Source organism: Entelurus aequoreus, linkage group LG27 (genome assembly GCF_033978785.1).
Source record: "Entelurus aequoreus isolate RoL-2023_Sb linkage group LG27, RoL_Eaeq_v1.1, whole genome shotgun sequence".
Classification (NCBI taxonomy): Eukaryota; Metazoa; Chordata; class Actinopteri; order Syngnathiformes; family Syngnathidae; genus Entelurus; species Entelurus aequoreus.
The window spans coordinates 26008756-26030064 of NC_084757.1; the positions used below are offsets into that span (position 1 = coordinate 26008756).

Below are 21309 nucleotides of genomic sequence, written 5' to 3' on the forward strand. Positions count from 1 at the left end.
CATACATACATACATACATACATACAGTTCATCCGACAATACAGTGACTACAGTGAACAGTGTGCAGGTATGTCAGTTAGTTATGGGATCACACATTACACTCCCCCCGTGTTGCACACGGGGGGAGTGTAATGTCCCAATATTGCACTCCTTATTATTGCATCCGGTTATTACAGTAGTTTTCTGTTGTTAAGTGCTTTGAATGCCAGTGGAACAAAGGAAAATCTGTACCTGTTGAGTTTGTATGTTGCTGTTCTGTACTGTTTACCATTTGGCATCAACACAATTTCACTATGAAGTATGTAAATGATAAATGGGTTATACTTGTATAGCGCTTTTCTACCTTCAAGGTACTCAAAGCGCTTTGACAGTATTTCCACATTCACCCATTCACACACACATTCACACACTGATGGCGGGAGCTGCCATGCAAGGCGCTAACCAGCAGCCATCAGGAGCAAGGGTGAAGTGTCTTGCCCAAGGACACAACGGACGTGACTAGGATGGTAGAAGGTGGGGATTGAACCCCAGTAACCAGCAACACTCCGATTGCTGACACGGCCACTCTACCAACTTCGCCTCGCCGGTGTGGGTCACGGGTGATTTTAAAACCCTGCTTCCTCACGGTCTTTTCGAATATTTCTTTAAGGGAACAAGGGGGCTTAGCCGCATGCCAATTATTTTACCAGCCGTCTTGATAAGGTTTTGAAGTTGGGTTCCGAGTTTGACAGACAGATTTCCAAACCATGTGGAGTTGCCATAACGGATACTGCAACAGTCATGTACATTTGTTTAGAGTGTCCGCCCTGAGATCGGTAGGTTAGAGTTCAAATCCCAGCCGAGTCATACGAAAGACTATAAAAATGGGACCCATAACCTCCCTGCTTGGCACTCAGCAACAAAGGGTTGGAGTTGGGGGTTAAATCACCAAAATGATTCCCGGGTGCGGCGCCGCTGCTGCCCACTGCTCCCCAAGGGGATGGGACAAATGCAGAGGACACATTTCACCACATCTAGTGTGTGTGTGACAATCATTGGTACTTTAAACTTAATCTTTAGCTTGTCTGCCACCACAGTTAAAGCATATAGGAAAAATGTGATGATAGCCATAGAACCACAATTAGGACAGCTGAGTTTACATAGTACTTACACAAATTTATTTTACAGAGATGTTGCACATGTACTCTCACTGTACACTTCACTATGCAATACTTATTAATTCCAGCTGTACCAACAAAACGCCACTAGGTGACAGTATTGCTGTGCACCTTGGAAGCACGTTGTTCTCCATTTTTTGTGTGTCAGTCGCCTTTATTTCGTAATTTTAGTTTAATTTAGTTGTACCATACAATGGTTAACCACTATTTATACGTATATGGTAATTAAGACATTTTGCTTAAATGTTACTTGAAAATGATTTTATAATCATTGTTTTCATTGGGAATAAGTAAAATAACAAAATGTTCAATGCCTCACAAAATGTATTGCGTTCAAATTTGTGGTTTTCACAGTTATATTGTAGCTTTTAAAGTATATATTTTGTCAATATTAAGATAGTAGTTAAACATGGGCAAGATGATGTGACACTACTGGCACATAGTGAGCCATTTTGAACACCCACTGAATTACCTAATAATGGTTCCCTGCCAGGTAAAGGGGCACTGTTTGTCGGCACTTTTGTCTTAGACATTTTGGACCAAGCGTGCGAACAGGAAGAACATTTTCTGTTCCAGTATGGCTGGCCCAATACTTTTGTTTGTATAGGTTATCCAAGACAGCATGTTTGCACAGCAGACAAATCGGACCCAGGCCTCATTATCCACCTTGGAAGCATTCCCTCACCAGTCCCTCTACTTTAGTTGCGATCTTCATTGATCCAGATCAAGTGTTTTGCTAACTGCGTGCTATCCAATGTGCAACCCGGGATATCCACTGATCAGTGTGGGGAGCCGTGTGGGTGTCTGTGTCTGTCTGTGTGTGTGTGTGTGTGTGTGTGTGTGTGTGTGTGTGTGTGTGTGTGTGTGTGTGTGTGTGCGCGTGTGTGTGTGTGTGTGTGTGTGTGTGTGTGTGTGTGTGTGCGCGCGTGTGATTGGCAATGGGAGGCCAATGATTTGTCACTAATGGGTTGCGGCTCTAATGATGTCAATGGACAGGCTTATTGATCTGCAGTCCAAGCTCATCATCGCCATCGATGTAGCCAAGGGAATGGAATACCTGCACAACCTCACCCAGCCTATCATTCACAGAGACCTCAACAGGCATGTGTCGCAGTAACAGCTGTTGTTGTCTTTATACAGTATGTTCTATAAATGACATGTGTGCTCTTTCCAGTCACAATATTCTTCTCTACGAGGATGGTCATGCTGTGGTGGCTGATTTTGGAGGTAGGACATGTTCGGCAGAGGTGTAATTTTAAAAAGCAGCTGTGTGTGTGTGTCTACTGCATACATAATGTTTGAAGATAAAAAATAAAATTGCAACATATATTAAACACATAAAAACCTTCCACAACCATGTTATTGATATTTGTAAGATGTATATACACACAAATATCTATACATATATACATACACATGTATGTATATATAGATATATATGTATGGCATGGCGTAGTGGGTAGAGCGGCCGTGCCAGAAACCTGAGGGTTGCAAGTTCGCTCCCCGTCTCTTAACATCCAAATTGCTGCTGTTGTGTCCTTGGGCAGGACACTTCACCCTTGCCCCCGGTGCCGCTCACACTGGTGAATGAATGATGAATGAATGATAGGTGGTGGTCGGAGGGGCCGTAGGCGCAAACTGGCAGCCTCTCTTCTGTCAGTTTACCCCAGGGCAGCTGTGGCTACAAATGTAGCTTACCACCACCAGGTGTGAATGAAAGATGGGTTCTCACTTCTCTGTGAGCGCTTTGAGTATCTAATAATAGAAAAGCGCTATATACAATCTAATCCATTATTATTATTATTATTATTATTATATATGTGTGTGTATATATAGGTGTAGATGTATATACACACACATATCTATACATATATGCATACACATGTATGTATGTATATATGTACCGGTATGTATATGTGTTTGTACGTTTGCATATACAGTATGTATATATTTGTACTATATGTATTTGTGTGTATGTATATACTATATATATTTATGTATATGTGTTTATGTATATATATTTATATATATATGTATGTATGTGTGTGTGTGTACATATGTATATAACAGTCCACAATACAAGAACAAAAATACATTATTCCCTTTTCTAATACAGCTCTGATATTCTAAACTGCAACAATGTCCACTAAGGATTTCTTTATTGTCTATTAACATTAACAGCAGATATATTTTGATAATACAATAACGAGCCGAACATTAACAGCAGTTATATTGTGACAATACAATAATGGGCCAAATACATTGAAATATAAGATTACAAGACACAATTCCAGTTTACATTTGCTATTATAAAGTTAAGTCAAGTCATTAATGGTTGCAAATAATAAACTATTTCACTAAAAATAGCTGCTTGTTCTGCAGAGTCCAGATTTCTACAGTCTGTTGACGAGGACAACATGACCAAGCAGCCGGGGGTAAGTCACTTATTTTTCTTTATTGGGGGTTGTTTAGTTCTTGCAGATATGTACAAGTGTTTGTATTACCGCTGGATCAGTATTGGGCCTACCTGCACCTGCAATCAATTACCCACCTCCCCCCTCCAGCAAACCAAACTGCCTTCATGCAGAATTTTTTTTAAAAATGTGACGAGTCATCACTATCCCGCAAGCTTAGCCTGCAATTTGGCGTTGAGGGGGTTGCATCTCTCGAGAGCCACCTGTTGTAAGGAACTAGTTGCATTTGCACACTTTGCAGCAGTGTTTACCATAGAAACTAAGCCAAAATGTTTGAGTCATTTGGTGGTAGTTGATTGTTTTTATTTTGTTGTTAATTAATATTTTTTGTGTTTTTGGGAAGAACTTGCGATGGATGGCTCCTGAAGTCTTTACCCAGTGTACTCGCTACTCAGTGAAAGCTGACATGTTCAGCTATGCCCTCTGTTTGTGGGAGTTGCTCACCGGAGAAATTCCCTTTGCACACTTGAAACCTGGTACAGACATTTAAAACTCTCGTATCATATTTCAATGTTGATTGACTTAAATGGCCAATATTAAAGGCTTGCTTGTCTTGCTACCACCAGCTGCTGCAGCAGCGGACATGGCCTACCATCACATTAGGCCACCTGTTGGCTATTCCATCCCCAAACCCATCTCTGCACTTCTGATGAGAGGATGGAACGCATGTCCAGAGGTAAAAACATTCCTCCCATGTTTATTCCAGTCAACCTTTAATGTGTATCAGCAACCTATCATTTCAAACACTCAATAAATATAGCATCAAATTATGTTTCTTACAAGTATGGTTATGACTGGACAATATCGAAACATGCTACACTACACATCGTAAGTGGATATGCTAACCACTAACCGCAAGTTAAAGTTCTTGAATGTATCAATACAAATATCAACAGTAATGATACCAAGTTTAACATCAGTATACAGTCGATACTACAGTCATTAGATAAATATTCTTTATTATGAATAAAATATTTGGCCGTTTTTGTTATTGTTTACAAACTGAGGAAATAGGTCCCTGGACACAGGAGGGCTTTCAGGGCAAAAAACAAATGATTTAAAGCAAATCCAATGGTAGGAAATAATTTAAATATTTAATTGATTACACCGTCATCTTGTGTTGTTGTATGATTATAATTGTGATCAAAAATGTAATCCTTCAATGATCTTGGAAATTTGAGCTATCAGTATCAACACTGGTATGGCGAATACTGCCTCTGTAAACTACCGGTACTTGGTACTGGATCGATACCCAAATTTGTAGTATAGCTACTGTAAAGTATGTAAACAACAGAAGGGCTCAGTACATTTTAACAGAAAGGGGTCATATAATGATTTTTTTTTTCTACGTTTAAAACACTTCCTTGTGGTCTACATAACATGTAATGTTGGTTCTTTGGTCAAAGTTTTGCATAGATTTTGTTTTACAGACCATCTACAGGCTGCTTTCTGACTGTCTTTTCAGAATGTGCAGTTTTGTAGGCGTTTTTATTTACGTGCCAATGTTTTCCTACAAGGCAAAGTCTTCGACTACTTCTCCACTCTGTCAGCCATGTTGTAGTTATTAGCGCTTCCATATCGAGTGCACTGACACGCTATTTTGTATTAGAAATGGCAACAGCGGAAGATTTCAGCAAGCACATGCCAGTAAAAAAATAGAGAAAAAAAGGGAACTTATTGACCACAACTTTGGACTACAGCTGGATAAAAATGGCGTACTTGTGCAAAGCTCTTCGGGTAAACCTCTACTATATATGGAGATATCCGCTGACATAACTAAGTCAAGACCAAGATGGGCTGCCTAAGGAAACCCGTGGTGCAGCGCAAAGTGCCAGTACCCTGTACGGCACTTGATGAGACGGAGGAGGATCCAGGCCCAGACACTCCCCACAGTGCCCAGAACCTCCAAGCACCACCGGCGCAACCCCAAAGCAGACCGTCAGAGGGGGAACGCGTGGCGTAGTGCGCTATCTGGACACAAGTCGAGGGACTGATCACCCTCGGCTGGGTCGCCCGGGTGAGGGTGTTTGATTAAGACCCGAAACACCCTATGACCCCGGGAGAATCACTGATGATGTGTCCAGGTTGCACCGTGAGGTGTATTATAGAACTATAGAACCAATATACATCACTAAAGTCTCAAATTCCAAAAGGATCGTTTGGAGCAAGTTTGGAAGAAGGCGAGATTGTTTTAGAAATATCTCTGCCATGCCTCCATGCCTCCAACTTATACATTGTAAAATGATCTTACCAACAAAAGCCATCCATGCGCTTTTTAGTTCTCCAATTATACTGAGACCGAGATGGGGAAGGGGGGCCTGACTCAGCTGCATTCAGCAGTAATGAATGACACAATCATATCCCTAGACTATACGTTATTGCATGCCTCTGCATAATAGGGAGCACACGTGACGTGGACGATCCAACGCTTTGTGCCATTATTTTATCCCCTGCTTCCTCGTTATGAAACATTACAGCATGCGTGCACATTTCTGTCTTCCTGATGATTAAATATCATGGAAACAGATCCCCCTAGAGTATAGCACTACTATTGCTTTAACCATAGCAATTAAGGTGTGCTGTGAAAAATATTGACCTGGCATGAACACATTATCCCAACAATTTAGTAGGATTTGATACAAAAGTAATTAGTAATAAGACATCTCTTATTTTCATACTACACTGTACAAAAATGTGACCGCAACACTTGTTTTTGCTCTCATTTTTCATGAGTTGAACTCAAAAATGTAAAACTTTTACTATAAACACAAAATACTTTTTCCTCTCAAATATTGTTCACAAATCTGTTTAAATATGTGTTAGTGAGCACTTACAGGTGTGGCATATCAAGATGCTGATTAAACAGCATGATTATCACACAGGTGTGCTTGAGGCTGCCCACAATAAAAGGCCACTCTGAAATGTGCTGTTTTATCACACAGCACAATGCCACAGATGTCACAAGTTTTGAGGGCGCGTGCAGTTGGCATGCTGACTGCAGGAATGTCCACCAGAGCTGTTGCCCAGGAATTGAATGTTTATTGCCCTACCATAAGCTGTCTTCAAAGGCGTTTCAAATAATTTGGCAGTACATCCAACCGGCCTCACAATTGCCGACCACGTGTAACCACAATAGCCAAGGACCTCCACATTCAGCAAGTGCACCTCCATGATTGTCTGAGACCAGCCACCCGGACAGATGCTGCAACAATTGGTTTGCATAACCAAAGAATTTCTGCACAAACTGTGAGAAACCGTCTCAGAGAACCTCATGTGCATGCTTGTGGTCCTCATCGGGGTATCGACCTGACTGCTGTTCGTCGTCATGACCGACTTGAGTGGGCGAATGCTCACATTCGATGGCGTATGGCATGTTGGAGAGGTGTTCTCTTCACGGATTAATTCCGTTTTTCACTGTTTATGGCAGATAGCAGACAGCATGTGTGGTGTCGTGTGGGAGAGCGGTTTGCTAATGTCAGCGTTGGGAACTGAGTGTCGCATGGTGGGGGTGGTGTTATGGTATGGGCAGACGTATGTTATGGACAACGAATGTACGTGCATTGTATTGATGGCATTTTGAACGCACAGAGATACCGTGACGAGATCCTGAGGCCCATTGTTGTGCCATTCACCCAAGACCATCACCTCATGTCGCAGCATGACAATGCATGGCCTCATGTTGCAAGGATCTGTACACAATTTGTATAAGCTGAAAACATCCGAGTTCTTGCATGGCACAGCATTTTCACCGGACATGTCACCCATTAAGCATGTTTGGGATGCTGTGGATCGGCGTATACGACAGCATGTTCCAGTTCCTGCCAATATCCAGCAACTTCGCACAGCCATTGAAGAGGAGTGGACCAACATTCCACAGGCCACAACCAACAACCTGATCAACTTAATGCAAAGGAGATGTGTTGCACTGCATGAGGCAAATGGTGGTCACACCAGATACTGACTGCTTTTCTGACCTCCCCCTGCCCCACAGTGCTCACTAACACAGATTTAGACAGATTTATGAATAATATCTGAGGGGAGTAGGTCTTTTGTGTGTATAGTAAAAGTTTTAGATATTTGAGTGCAACTTATGAAAAATGCGAGCAAAAACAAAAGTGTTGCGTTTATATTTTTGTGCAGTATATATAGTGCTGTACTAGGTTTTGACATTTCTTTGTCGTTACGGGAGTCTGTGCAGGCGCATTGATGCTCCTGTTACTGCGGCAATAGTTGAGTAGAAACTAAACCTTTTCTACGACTTACTACTCAGTTAAAGAAGTAGACAAGGCTTGATTACTGTAATGCAATATTATACAAAAAGTCAATACAAGCATCAAACTTTTTACCTTTACTGTTCCTAAAATATATCTTGAGTCAAAGCAGCGGTTCTTATGGGCCGTCGTCTGACAATGTGATGTACAATTGAACAGCTCCAGCTGTCCAGCTCGTTGCTGGAGTTTGAAGCCGAGGTCACCTTTTTGCTTCATGTGTGTATACGTTGGCGGTTTGTCAGTCATTGCCACTATTCTGCCTTGAAGCCCAATATGAAAAACAGCTGATTTCATTTCAGGACCGTCCAGAGTTCTCTGAAGTGGTCACCAACCTGGAGGAGTGCTTATGCAATGTTGAGGTAAACATTATTTGTTTATGACTATGTTATCTTAGTAAAACTCTCTAATTATACCCCGGGCCTTTATTTACCTCAACCATAAAGGGGTTCATTTGAAGGAGGTAAAAACTGGAGAGAGGATGTTACTTTTAAAAATGTTTTATATAAAACTTCTTTTATATCACAACTTAATTAGTTCCACTTTACCAATGATTTGGGTAGCATGAGAAAGTGGAAAAGAAAAACATGGACACATAGCTCTCTTTGGCTCCATGGTCATTTATTAACAAGACTACTGCAGTACCAATGTTTTAATAGGAATGGGTACCTTTCACTTTGAAAACAATATGGTACCAATTCTTGGCACCTGTGACACGATACTGGCACTCAACGGTACCATTTTTTGGTACTTCTTTGTGGGTTGATAATGTTAATTGTTTAGTGAGCTGGTTATGATAACTGTGCCGTCCAGTTGTTATGTTGTTTTCTTATTACATTTCTGAGTCTCATTTGCAAGTATTATACAGTAGACTTTGCATACAGTTGCAATTCCAAGACATTAGATGGCATTAATGTATAGACTACTGTATGTTGTGTTGGCTAGGAATTAGCCTTCGCCATGAAGTTGAATGTGCCAGTCTTGTCTTATGTTGCACCATACAAAGTCGTATTATACTTATTACACACCAGCTGTTTGATTGTAAAGTGCATCTTAGTTGTAATTTTCATTACCAAATTTGGAGGATTTTAAATCGTCATGTAAAGTCCCTAATGTTAATGGGTAGCATGTATATGGAAAAGCCAATGTAAATTCGCCTCAAGCTAGCGCATTTTGAAAAATCGGAGCCTTAATTTACGTTCAAGTGTTTTCTATCAGACATACCTGCTTTGTTGGCTTTAGAAATTGCTGCATTACCTAGAAGCAGTTTGGCTGAGGCAGCTCTGAGTGCTGCTTGAGTGCTTGTTTCCTTGCCAAGCGTTTGAGCTGGTGTTTATTTAGTCTGCAACCGGACGCGACGTCACTTTGTACCGACGGAATTCGGTCGGTGCCTATAAAAATACCAAATTCAGTACCCTTCCCTCAGCGGCAAGGAGTAAACCGCTCAGTCAGCATTAATTCTGTTGATCAGTTCTTTGTAAACAACAGTGCAGCAAGTGTAAACAGACACAACTTTCAGATTAACAGCAGTAATGCAAATCATATTTTAAAGCACATTAAGAGGTATATAGAATGCTGACCACTTATGATACTTCAAATGCAGCTACTGTCACCATGAGGTTGCCTACAGCCATATCTCTTGGTGTTAATTAAAGCATTTATCATATGATTGTGTGTGTGTGTCTCTTAGCTAATGTCACCTGCCTCAAGCAACAGCAGTGGTTCCTTGTCACCTTCCTCCTCATCGGACTGTCTGCTTGCCCGCGCCGGGCCCAGCCGGGGTCACGTGGCCGCCCTGCGGTCCAGGTTCGAGCTGGAGTACGCTCTCAACACTCGAGCCTATGCCTTCTGGAGCCAGAGGTCGGAATAAGTCGCTGCACGATGACGCAAATTACTTATCCCTATAATTGTCTTGTATTAATTGTGACTGTTTTTTCCTGGCTGGAGTTATGCACATTAACCATCATGAGAATGGGCAGGCTGCTATTATTGAAAGTCAGGACGTTCACCCAAAATGTACACTGTAAAAATGTACCTCAATTTCACAGTATTTTTTCATATTAAAATACTGAAATCACAATTTACTGTTACAAATGACTGTCAAAAATACGATATCCTTATATTTCATGGCAGTTAGGCTCATAGTGAAATACTGTAAATTTTACTGTGAAAGTAATGCAAATATTAGCCAGTAATTTGCTGTGAATTTACAATGAAGAATTGTACAGTGTACAAAAATTGGTTACTCTATTCTGTCAAAAGTTAAGTTAAAGTTAAAGTACCAATGATTGTCACACACACACACTAGGTGTGGTGAAATTTGTCCTCTGCATTTGACCCATCCCCTTGTTCACCCCCTGGGAGGTGAGGGGAGCAGTGGGCAGCAGCGGTGCCGTGCCCGGGAATCATTTTTGGTGATTTAACCCCCAATTCCAACCCTTGATGCTGAGTGCCAGGCAGGGAGGTAATGGGTCCCATTTTTATAGTCTTTGGTATGACTCGGCCGGGGTTTGAACTCAGAACCTACCGATCTCAGGGCGGACACTCTAACCACTAGGCCACTGAGTAGTAGTAGTAGTAAAAAAGGCTATAATAAGCAGTTTGCAGTAATGCCCTGGAATATTCACACAAGTGTATGGTATGCTGCTATGTGTCCTACACTAATTTATGGGAAATCAATAATATAAGGAACTTACATTCATTTTGCATGCACTAGCAAGCCTCATATTTGTTTCTAACACTTGATTATTACAACTTCAATTGGCCTTTAACCCTAAAACATGTCTGTTCTTGTTCATGATTCAAACTCAAAAGCATTTCGGCAAGTAAGGATAAAAATTTTTTCTTTGGCTGACTCCGCATATCTTCAGGGATGGGCAAACTATGGCCCGGGGGCCACATCCGGCCCGTTGGTCTTTTTAATACGGCCCGCCAAATATTAGAACAAAATTAGGCAAAGATCTGTTTTGAGAATTGCCACAAAAAAACGGATACTAGACTTTGACGCATTGGGAAAAAATGTAATCAACAACACTGCTCCCACTGAATGAGAACATAAGTGTTAACCCTGTAATGCCATTTGTTGTGCTTCTTTGAGGTTCTGATAGGATAAATGTGGAAAATAGATGTATAGCCCATGTTTGGGAAGTCTACTCTTAGTTCCAACAGATATGATATGCTTTGAAATGCATCATGTGTTAGCCCGGCCCGTCTGTCAAATTTCAAAAGCCAATATGGCCCCTCAGCCAAAAGGTTTGCCCACCCCTGCTCTAAGTGCTTTCTATTGAGATTCAACCTTCTATGAGTCCAGTGAAGGGTTATTATAGGACAGTGTGGTTCAATCGGTACCTCCCCTGGCCCGGGTGCCACACCTAAATATAGACATGACATTTCCCCTCTCAAAAAGTGATAATCCATGCCTCGCATCTGGATAAGTTTTCATTGAATCATTAATGTTGATTTTGTTATCAATTCAATGTATTGTGTTCCATGATGGTTGTCTGTGACCCTGTTTTTTTTCGTGGTTTATTTGCTTTAATTTTTTTTTACTTTCAGTGAGCGAAGGCGAGCATCTGGTGGTCTCTCACTGGAGGAAATAAGAAGGAGCATGCAGTTTTCTCCCATTGATCGCAATGGTTTGTCAATATTAACTTTTTAAAATTTGATTTGAACTTTAATATTGGCGTAGATTGTTACTTTTGTTATATGGTTATCATAACCCTTTCTCTTTTACATAATGCACACTTTAATTCTTTAGTTCATCACTTTAGGTTGTTCTTGTACATATTCCTCTCCCCAGTTCCCCTTTTATATAAACATACCGTAAATTCTCAATTAAAGTCTGTATTCAATTAACCCCAAAGTCTCTAATTGGAGCATTAAAAGCACAGGTGTCAAACTCAAGGCCAGGGGGCAAATTTAGCCCGCCATGTCATTTTATGCAACCAACATTATACATATTTTCTGTTTAAACTGTACAGTCATCCCTCGCCACATTGTGCTTATAATAACTACAACATACATATTTTTTTATGTTTAAAATTTTTTTTTAAAGCATGTTTTTGATCCAATTTTTGGTCCTAAGTTAGGCATTTTCAAACATAAACATGGCCAAGAAAACACAAAATATCAATACTACAGTAGTATTGGACAATAGAGGAGACCAAACCAATCAGTATCGTGGCCGCTGATTGGCTCAGCCTCAGGCAGCATTACTATATTGGATTAAAAGAGTGTAAATGTGACCGAAGGGTGTTATTTTATGTCTACAGGACTCTCATAATGTTGAAAAACATATTTAGAAGGTTGTTAACAGCTTTTTTATGTTCCATCTATTAAGATATTTGATTAATAAATAATGATTACTACTTTGCGGAAATTCATTTGTTGCGGTAACTTCCGGTACCAATTAACCGGGACAAACAAGGGACTACTGTAGTACAGTTTATTTTGTAAAAGTTAATATTCCTTCTTGTCACCTTGTCTTGCCAAAAAAAATCTAATAATCAAATGCATAGACAGTAGTGTATTAATATCATTAGGCAATTATACATTTATATATATATATTCACTGTTACAAGCAGCCCTCAGAAGCAGCCATAACCTTAATGAAATTGAGTTTGACACTGCTGATTTTATGGTATTTGATGTACTTTAATTGTCATTTTGTGTCTTGGCTGTAAGTGATTTGATTCTTATTTGCTCTTTAAATTTTTTCAGGTTACGTGTCGGATCCAATGAGCACCATGCGTTTCTGCTCATCATTCAGCAGCAACGGCAGCTTTGAAGACAGTAACTAACCCCCTTTATAAAGCATTCATTTGTTTTGTTTTTTTTACTTCTTTTATTTACGATTCAGGCTGTAAATACTGTGTAATGTGTAGGGTAGCAGCACTGACTAAAACTATTAGCTCATTTTTAAATCACGTTTCACTATGTTACTAAAACTATTAGCTCATTTTTAATTCGCCTTTCACTATGTTACTCTTACAACAATAAACATGTCTACATTTGATTTTGTGTGTAGGCTTTGCAAGCATTGGAAATAATCCAAATGTCAGTTGTCAGTTTTAATTTATTCAGTGAAACCCTGCAAACACACACTTCAGGATAACACATGCTTTTAACAGCAAATAGAGGTAGTGTTTACAATGTTTTCACAGAGTATTTAACCACCCACATACTAGATAGGCAAATATGAATAAACGTTTCATCACAGCAATGGAATGTCGACCGTTAAACTTTGAATGCGCTTCATGTAAAAGTATGTGTGTTTGGGGGTAAGCTAAGACGTCTATGAATAATTTAACTGTTTGAGAGTGCATGGAGGATTATCTGTTCGCAGGTAAGAGGCGAGCGATAGCACTCAATACCTCCTACTAACCCTGCCCTCTTTGTGAAGAGATCTTCCACTGTTAACGTGGTGTGCGCAATGAAAAGCATGGAATTGTCCAAAATGTTTTGGTATCTTGGAGCATTCAAAGTTCCTTTCACTGGAACTAAGGGGCCAAGCCCAATTCCTGAAATGCAACTCCACACCAAAATTCCTCCTCCACCAAATTTCACATGTACCATTCTCCTGGCAACCTCCAAACCCAGACTGGTCCATCAGATTGCCAAATGGAAACGCGTGATTCATCACTCCAGAGAAGGCCTCTCCACTGCTCCAGAGTCCAGTGGCGACGTGCTTTACACCACTGCATCCCACGATTTGCATTGGACTTGGTGATGTATGGCTTAGATTCAACTGTTCGGCCATGGAAACCCATTCCATGAAGCTCTCTGCGTACTGTACGTGGGCTAATTGGAAGGTCAAATGAATTTTAGAGCTCTGTAGCAACTGACTGTGCAGAAAGTCGGTGACATCTTTGCACTATGCGCTTCAGCATCCGCTGACCCCTCTCTGTCAGTTTACGTGGCCTACCACTTGGTGGCTGAGTTGCTGTTGTTCCCAAACTCTTCCATTTTCTTGTAATAAAGCCAACAGTTGACTTTGGAATATTTAGGAGTGAGGGAATTTCACAACTGGATTTGTTGCACAGGTGGCATCCTATTACAGTTCGGCGCTGGAAATCACTGAGCTCCTGAGAGCGGCCCATTCTTTCACAAATGTTTGTAGAAACAGTCCCATGCATAAGTGCTTGATTTTATACACCTGTGGCCGGGCCATGTGATTAGGACACCTGATTCTGATCATTTGGATGGGTGGCCAAATACTTTTGGCAATATTGTGTATATTAGCATGGTGTAATGTTAGCACATAGCACTAGTGTTGCTAATGTTTGTGTCCTCATACTCCACCCCTTAATGTTATGTTGTTGTATGTGGTATATGGCATATGTTACTTTGGACAAGTGCAGAGTTAGTGTATTTAGAAAAGTGGAATAAGTGCACAATAACGCTCCTTGGAGAAACATAGACATGCAGGCTCATTAGCGTTTGAGCTACAGACACATAGAAGGGCTAACTAAAAGCACTTTCAAACTGTCTAAATTCCACAGCTTACATCCGTTTTAAAATGGTTGAAAAACGGTATAAGACATTTAAATCTATGAAAGGGGCTGTTTGCAACTTTTACGCGGATGCCTGGAGGGTGCTAACTTTCCAATTTGTTATTATATGCTGCTTTTAGCACGCAATGACGTAAATCTAAAGTTAACTCATTAGCTAACTGATTGAATGCGGAGCCTATCGAGACTTCTCTGGGACTGATTTTGTGTATGTGTATGAGATAGCGGTGAGTGACGACTACGAGTTTGAACAACTAGTTCCTAAAGCCAACTGGCAATTTTTTATTAAGTATAATTAGATATTGTGAAAAATATAGACGTTTGAAAAAAACAATAATGACAACATAAGCTCGTTAATGGTGTTCTTGTTATATTTTGTTTTAAGAAATGTAACTGAGCTAGTTGCAAACAGCCCCTTTAAGAGGCAAGAGCAGACAATGTGGCGTGCCACTATTGATGTAACGTGCCACTCTTGAGTTGTGCACTAATGTCCACTTTCAGTCCTGGCTGATGCCAACAAAGAGTAAGAACTTAAACCAAATGGCGTTTTGTCCGCTGACAACACACTCAAACGGTCCTCGCTGATGTCGTCATCAATAATCCGCAAACTCCCATTGGTCGGTTTGGCTTTGACGCTTGCTCGCTCTTCCTGGCTTACCATGCTCGTTGCGTCTTGACCTTCATTATGTGTCCTTCCTCCTGGAGTTGTCTGAACTTCATCGGGGGGTGTTCGTTCATCCTTGTCATCATCATGTTCAGTTTTAAAAAAGTGATTAATGGCTTCGGTTTCCTTCTCTGTGAGACTCACCGGTTTGGTTCCTGACATGCTTTCCATATCATTTTGGAATGTTTCAAGGATGTTACCATGCGTTGATTCAATGTTGTCGTCAGTGAGAGATCCTTTTTTCTCTGTTGTGGTTAGTTTACTTATAGTGTTAGGTGTTAGGATACGCACCTCATCATCCACTTCTTGATTGGTGACCCTCTCATCTTTAAAGTGAAAGCTTTCAGGTTTTGACTGAGTGTCACCTTTGGCTTTACTTTCAAACTCTACTTCTGCACCACTAACCTCATCCACAAGCTTTGATGTTCTGTTCCCCACGTCAGACTCTGTGAAGTCATCTAGGGGTTCAACGTAGGTCTCAAAGAACTTTGATGCCTGATGCATGGTGAGCCACTTTGTGACCAGCTCAGCACTGCTCGCTCTCGCTAATGCCTCTGGACTTTCTCCATGGCGAGGATCGGCGGACTGATCCTTTGTAGGCTGGGGTTGGAGAAACACACTGGCTCCTTCTTTTGAGGCCTTCTTGGTCTCCTCCTCCTCAGTGGAGGCCACTTTTTTGTTGCTGGAAAGATTGTCTTCTTTGTATAATTTTTCAGCTGTCTCGTCCAAATCGACATCTACAGCTGTGGAGTGATCGGTTTTAGGGTTTTTGTTGGTTTTCCCAGCCTCGTCTTCTTCTCTGCTGCTGTTTAGATCTTCTAACTTAAAATCCTCTATTGACTCCACTTTAGGGGGCTCAAAGTGGTCCTTGCTGACCACTTCCTCTGCATCAATTTCTACCTCATGGGTGTACCCAGATTCCTCATTGTTTTTCTTCACCTCCACAGACTCATCTTTTCTCTCTTCCTCAAAGTGCTCCAATGTCGTGCCACCACTTTTGTTTGGCTCGTCTTCACTGTTGTCCGCTCCGGTGGAGGTCTCCCCATTTTCAGCGTCAACTTGGTGCCTTTCATTGTTGTGTTTCATCGGTATATCGTCTGTGTCCTCGGTCGTACTCATCGGATGTCCTGCATCTGCTGCTACCAAGAGTTCTTCTGGCATTTTCTCAGTTTCTTCAGCATTAACCTCAGATGTTACCTCACCTTTCTCTGCCTCATTGATAACAATCTTCTCTTCTTCAGCTTTAACCGTCACATCTCCGTTCTTGTTTTGATGTTTTTCTTCATTCTCTTCTACACCTTCCTTAGCCTTGATTTTCTCTTCCTCAGGCCTATCCCTGACATCTTCACTTGCTTCTACTTTATCATCTTTCCCAAATGTTTCCTGTCTTCCTTTGGTCTCATTAGTAACTATCTTCTCTTCTTCAGCTTTAACCATTACATCTTTATTCTTATTTATATCCCTTGATTCACTGTCCTCAACATTATCTGTGTTAATTGCTTCACCTTTCTCCTTCTCATCCCTATCCCTATAGTCTTTACTTGCTTCAGCTTCGTTCTCATCTTTTTTAGATGTTTCCTCTCTTTCCTGGGCCTCATTACTTACAACCTTCCTTTCAGCTTCATCCATTACATCTTCCTTCTTGTTTTTATTTTTTTCTTCACTCTCGTCCACGTTATCCGTGTTTACGTTGTTGATTTTTTCCTTTTTGTCCTCCTCATATCCATCCCAGAAGTCTGTACTTCCTTTAGCTTCATTCTTATCGTTCTTTGATGTTTCCTCTTTTTCCGTTGCCTCATTAGTAACAACCTTCTCTTCAGATTTATCCATCACATTTTCATTCTTGTTTTTATCTTTGTCTTCGCTCTCGTCCACGTTATCCGTGTTTGCGTTGTTGATTCCTTCCCTTACCGCAGGCTCAATTTTCTCTGCCTCATCTCTATCTCTGACGTCTATGCCTACTTCAGCTTTGTTCTCATCTTTCTTTGATGTTTCTTCTCTTTTCCCAGTCTCATTAGTAAGGATTGTCTCTTCTTCAGTTGGCTCCATCAGATCTTCGTTCTTGTTTTCATCTCCTACTTGCATGTTTTCTACGTTGATTTCTTCCCCTTCCCCGTGCTTAGCAACGATAGCTATGACAATTTTATTTTCTATATCTCCACTCTCCTCATTTTCATTTTTCTGTCTCAATTCATTTTCTTTCGCATCTGTTGTTGTCATTTCGTTGATTTTCACACTTTCCAAAACAAATGTATCCTTTTCATATTCATCGGTCACGTTGCTTTCAACAGCTTTGTTTCCGTCCTTCTGTCTAGCTTCACTCCTCACTCCATCTTCAGTGTTTGTTTGTATTATTTCTTCAGTATCCTCCTTCTTTTCTTCCTTAGCCTCATTGCTCTTTGGGCCATGACTGTCTTCTCTCTCATTGTTTTCCTCCTTGAGGGATGCTTCTGCTGCATCTTTCTTTGTCTCTACTTCGTTTATATCCACATTAGTCTCCTCTGCAGTGTTTTCTTCCTTTGTAAGATTTTCCTCGGGTTGACCTGGATTTGTTTGTTCCTCGCATTTTGCCATTTGGTCAATGATTTCCTCACATGGTTTACCTATTTCTTCTCGCTCAATAGGTTCCGTTTTATTGCTCTCATCATTTACATTGTTTTCTTTTATCTCAGCAGGAGTTTCTGTTGAAACCAGTTCATCTTGCATCATGTGACCGTTGAGGGCCTCTTGCTTCTCTGCCTTGGTTTCAGTTGTCTCTGCATCAACAGATATAGCCAATGCATTGTCTTGAGCTTCTAAAGTCCTGCCACCTTCAGATATGTTCTCTTCACAATCTGCTTCTTTGTCTTCCTGGTGCTCCTTGTTCTTTTGTGGTTCGTCTTGGTCTGCTTCAGCTTGATCATTTGGCTCCTCGTGATCATTTGAAGGACTTTCCTCACATTTTATTATCGATGTCCCCATGACTGCTACTGCAAACACACACAAGTTTTTTTTGTACCCTTTTGGCGGCAAGCATTTCACATTTTAAGCATGACTTTAATTGAATATACCATCATTTTCTGGCCTCTGTTCTTGGTTTTTGGACGCCAACGCTTCCTCCTCCTCTTCAGTACTGGTGTCGCTCAATTCTGGCTCAGAGCTGCACCGGGACTCCTTCAGGATGGCTTCAGCTAACTTCTCCTGCACAGATTTGGCTTTGGAAAGAAAAAGATATACTGTATGGCAAATGCAGTGATATAAAATCTTCTTTTTTTTAAAGATGAAAGAGACTCTGTAAAGAAGCACAAATCCACACACACACACACCTACAACATCAGATCTTTAATTGTGCAAGGTGCAAAAAATAGAAATAACAAAGCATGCAAAATAACAAAGAGCACACAAACATAACATATGATGTACATGCACAATTCTGATTCTGATACAGCAAAAAATCAACAAAGATATAATTGACCATAAAAAAATTATTATAAATAGTTGTTGGACTCAAAATTATTCCACTGGCCACTAAATGGATATTTTCAATAGATAGTGTGTGATTGGTGGCAAATAGAGTGTTTTGTTGCTTTTTTTTTTTTTTTGGCAAGTTTTGCTACTCTTAATTGTGTTCTCCAATGAGGGGTTGAATATTTTTGAGTGCAACTGTATGTCATTTGAAATGTCCTGAAATACAGGGGGACATTTGAAAAAAAAAAAAAAAAGCATCGAATAAGCAATAATACAGAAAAGAAAAACAAAAAAGGAAAATGAATTCAAGCAGAGGAACAAAAAATAATGTAGAAAGATATTTTTCCACTACTAACCTTTCAAATTTCAATACTAGAAACTATTTACTTCAATATGTTAACTGTTATTAGACTACCTTTTGAAACGTATTATTTTGTTATGATTACCGTTATGTGATACAGCATTATCATACCACAGTGGGTACGTAAAGTATTCAGACCCCTTTGAATTTTTCACTCTTCCTTTCATTGCAGCTATTTGATAAAAATCAAAAAAGTTAATTTTATTTATCATTAATGATTGCACACTTAACCACACATGTTGACAGAAAAACACAGAAATGTAGACATTTTTGCTAATTTATTAAAAATAAAAAATAAAAAGATTACACGATGACAAGTTTGGCACACCTATCTTTGGGCAGTGTCACCCATTCCTCTTTGCAGCACTTCTCAAACTCCATCAGGTTGGATGGGAAGCATTGGTTTTCATCCAGGATGTCTCTGTATATTACTGCATTTATCTTAGTCTAGTCAGGGCGGTGACCAAGAACGGGGTGGTGATGATAAATGCATCATGTTTGGAGGAAACTAGTCACCACTCATCACCAGGCCACTACCATCCTTACAGTGAAGCATGGTGGTGGCAGCATCATGCTGTGGGGATGGTTTTCAGCAGCAGGAATTGGGAGACCAGTCAGGATAGAAGGAAAGATTAAGGCACCAATGTACAGAGACATCCTGGATGAAAACTAACGATTCCCATACAATCTGATGGAGCTTGAGAGGTGCTGCAAAGAGGAATGGTTGAAACTGCCCAAAGATAGGTGTGCCAAGCTAGTGCCATCATATTCAAAAAGATTTGAGGCTGCAATTTTTGCCAACAGAATATTAAGCATAGGGTTTGAATATTTGTACATGTAATTTAGTTTTGTATTTTTAATAAATATGCAAAAAATCTTTCTGTTTTTTCCTGTTAAGATGGGCTGCTGAGTGTAGATTAATGATAAATAAAATTAGCTTTTTTGATTTTAGCAAATGGCTGCAATGAAATAAAGAATGACAAATTTAAAGGGGTCTGAATACTTTCCGTTTTCACTGTATATTTCATCATTGATATTGAGGCTTATAACATCCGTTTTGATTTGGGACCAAATATGATTGCTGCCAATATACAGACAATTATTCATCTTTTTTCTGTAATAGTGGAAAAACCTTTCAAAACATTCTCAACCCAATTTACTCACCCCTCTCCGGTTCCTTTTGCTCGCCCCCATGCTCGGCCTCTTCGCCCTCTTTTTGCTCCTCTGGTGTTTCCTCAGTCTGTTCTTTCTCGTCCGCTGTGGGCAGGCTGCTGTCTGAGACTTCTACAATTGTGGGGGTCACGGCGCTGTTTTCTACATCCGAGTCCTTGACCTCAGCAGACTCCTCCTCAGTGACTTCTGGATTCTCCTGGTCTTCTTCAACTGGAGGTGAAGCCATTTTTTCTTTCTGGAGGATCTCTTCCGGTTCTTCTACCTCTTCCTCAGGCTCAGAATCACTCTCCTCAGTGGAGCTTGAACTTGAACGGGGCCTCACATCTTCTTCTCCTTCTTCGTCTGTGCAAAAGCATCACAAATTAGCCTCCTATATTTTTGCTGTAGTACAAGAAGTTGGTTCCCCTCTAGAAGGCGGTACAATATTTAGTAACCTAAGTAGGTGTTAAAAAATCTGGTGGAAATTTTTCTTTAAAATGTGTTTTTAAACTGTAAAAAAAAGAAGTTACTTTAACTCGTGTGATTAATCAGAAAACATTATCGCATTAATCATGTATATACGCAGATTAATCATGCCAATGCTGCCAAATTTCACTTCAAAATACACCATGACTGGACATTAGATAAAACTGTTCCCAAGTAGTTCTGAGCAAACAATGTGCATTTAAGTAAAATCATTTTTAAAATTCTGACAACAAAATTGCATTTGTGTCAAGATATTGCGGTCTTTTTTAAGTTAATTTGAATCATGCAAGGCGAGTAAAAACCTGTGATTAAACATGATTAATCCAAATTCAAAAGTGTGATTAATCTGATTTTTCTTTTTAAAAATATATTTTGAAAGCACAAAAAAATAGACATAAGTCTGTAAAATCTAATATAACTTAAATTCTATTACTAAACAATTATTGGTGTTTTTTGGGCCCATGTTTAATAACGTATGACATGAAAGTATGTAGTATTGTCAATAAATTGACTCAGTTAAAATGTTATGATCAATTTGGCATTTTTTAAAAATTTTATGACATTTATTTAATGGGCTTTTTAATGTATTGAATTAAATGTGTTATTTAATCGCATTTTAGATAATTTTAATGTCTGATTTATTACTTTAAAGCCGTATTTGCGCTCTTTACTTTAGTTATAATTACTGGTATTATATTAGAAATAATAAACGTCAAACTGTTTCAGTTTTCAAAATATTGGGGTCTTTTTTAAGTTAATTTAAATCATGCAGGCAAGAAAAAACCTGTAAT

General features: G+C 39.9%; 2 protein-coding genes across 2 annotated transcripts in view; one reads left to right on the forward strand and one right to left on the reverse strand.

The window, feature by feature from the left end:
- tnni3k (TNNI3 interacting kinase) overlaps positions 1–12995 on the forward strand; it is a 31869-nt gene extending 18874 nt beyond the window's left edge. The window contains exons 17-25 of the mRNA XM_062038746.1: positions 2154–2258; positions 2332–2384; positions 3540–3592; positions 3975–4107; positions 4198–4307; positions 8202–8261; positions 9590–9759; positions 11455–11534; positions 12619–12995. Of these exons, the coding sequence (XP_061894730.1) occupies positions 2154–2258; positions 2332–2384; positions 3540–3592; positions 3975–4107; positions 4198–4307; positions 8202–8261; positions 9590–9759; positions 11455–11534; positions 12619–12698 (844 nt within the window). The 3' untranslated portion in view covers positions 12699–12995. The remainder of the gene's footprint in view (positions 1–2153; positions 2259–2331; positions 2385–3539; positions 3593–3974; positions 4108–4197; positions 4308–8201; positions 8262–9589; positions 9760–11454; positions 11535–12618) is intronic.
- A 487-nt stretch (positions 12996–13482) lies between these two features.
- erich3 (glutamate-rich 3) overlaps positions 13483–21309 on the reverse strand; it is a 30414-nt gene continuing 22587 nt past the window's right edge. The window contains exons 12-14 of the mRNA XM_062038427.1: positions 20045–20395; positions 18123–18266; positions 13483–18041 (exon numbers count right to left, since the gene is read on the reverse strand). Of these exons, the coding sequence (XP_061894411.1) occupies positions 14893–18041; positions 18123–18266; positions 20045–20395 (3644 nt within the window). The 3' untranslated portion in view covers positions 13483–14892. The remainder of the gene's footprint in view (positions 18042–18122; positions 18267–20044; positions 20396–21309) is intronic.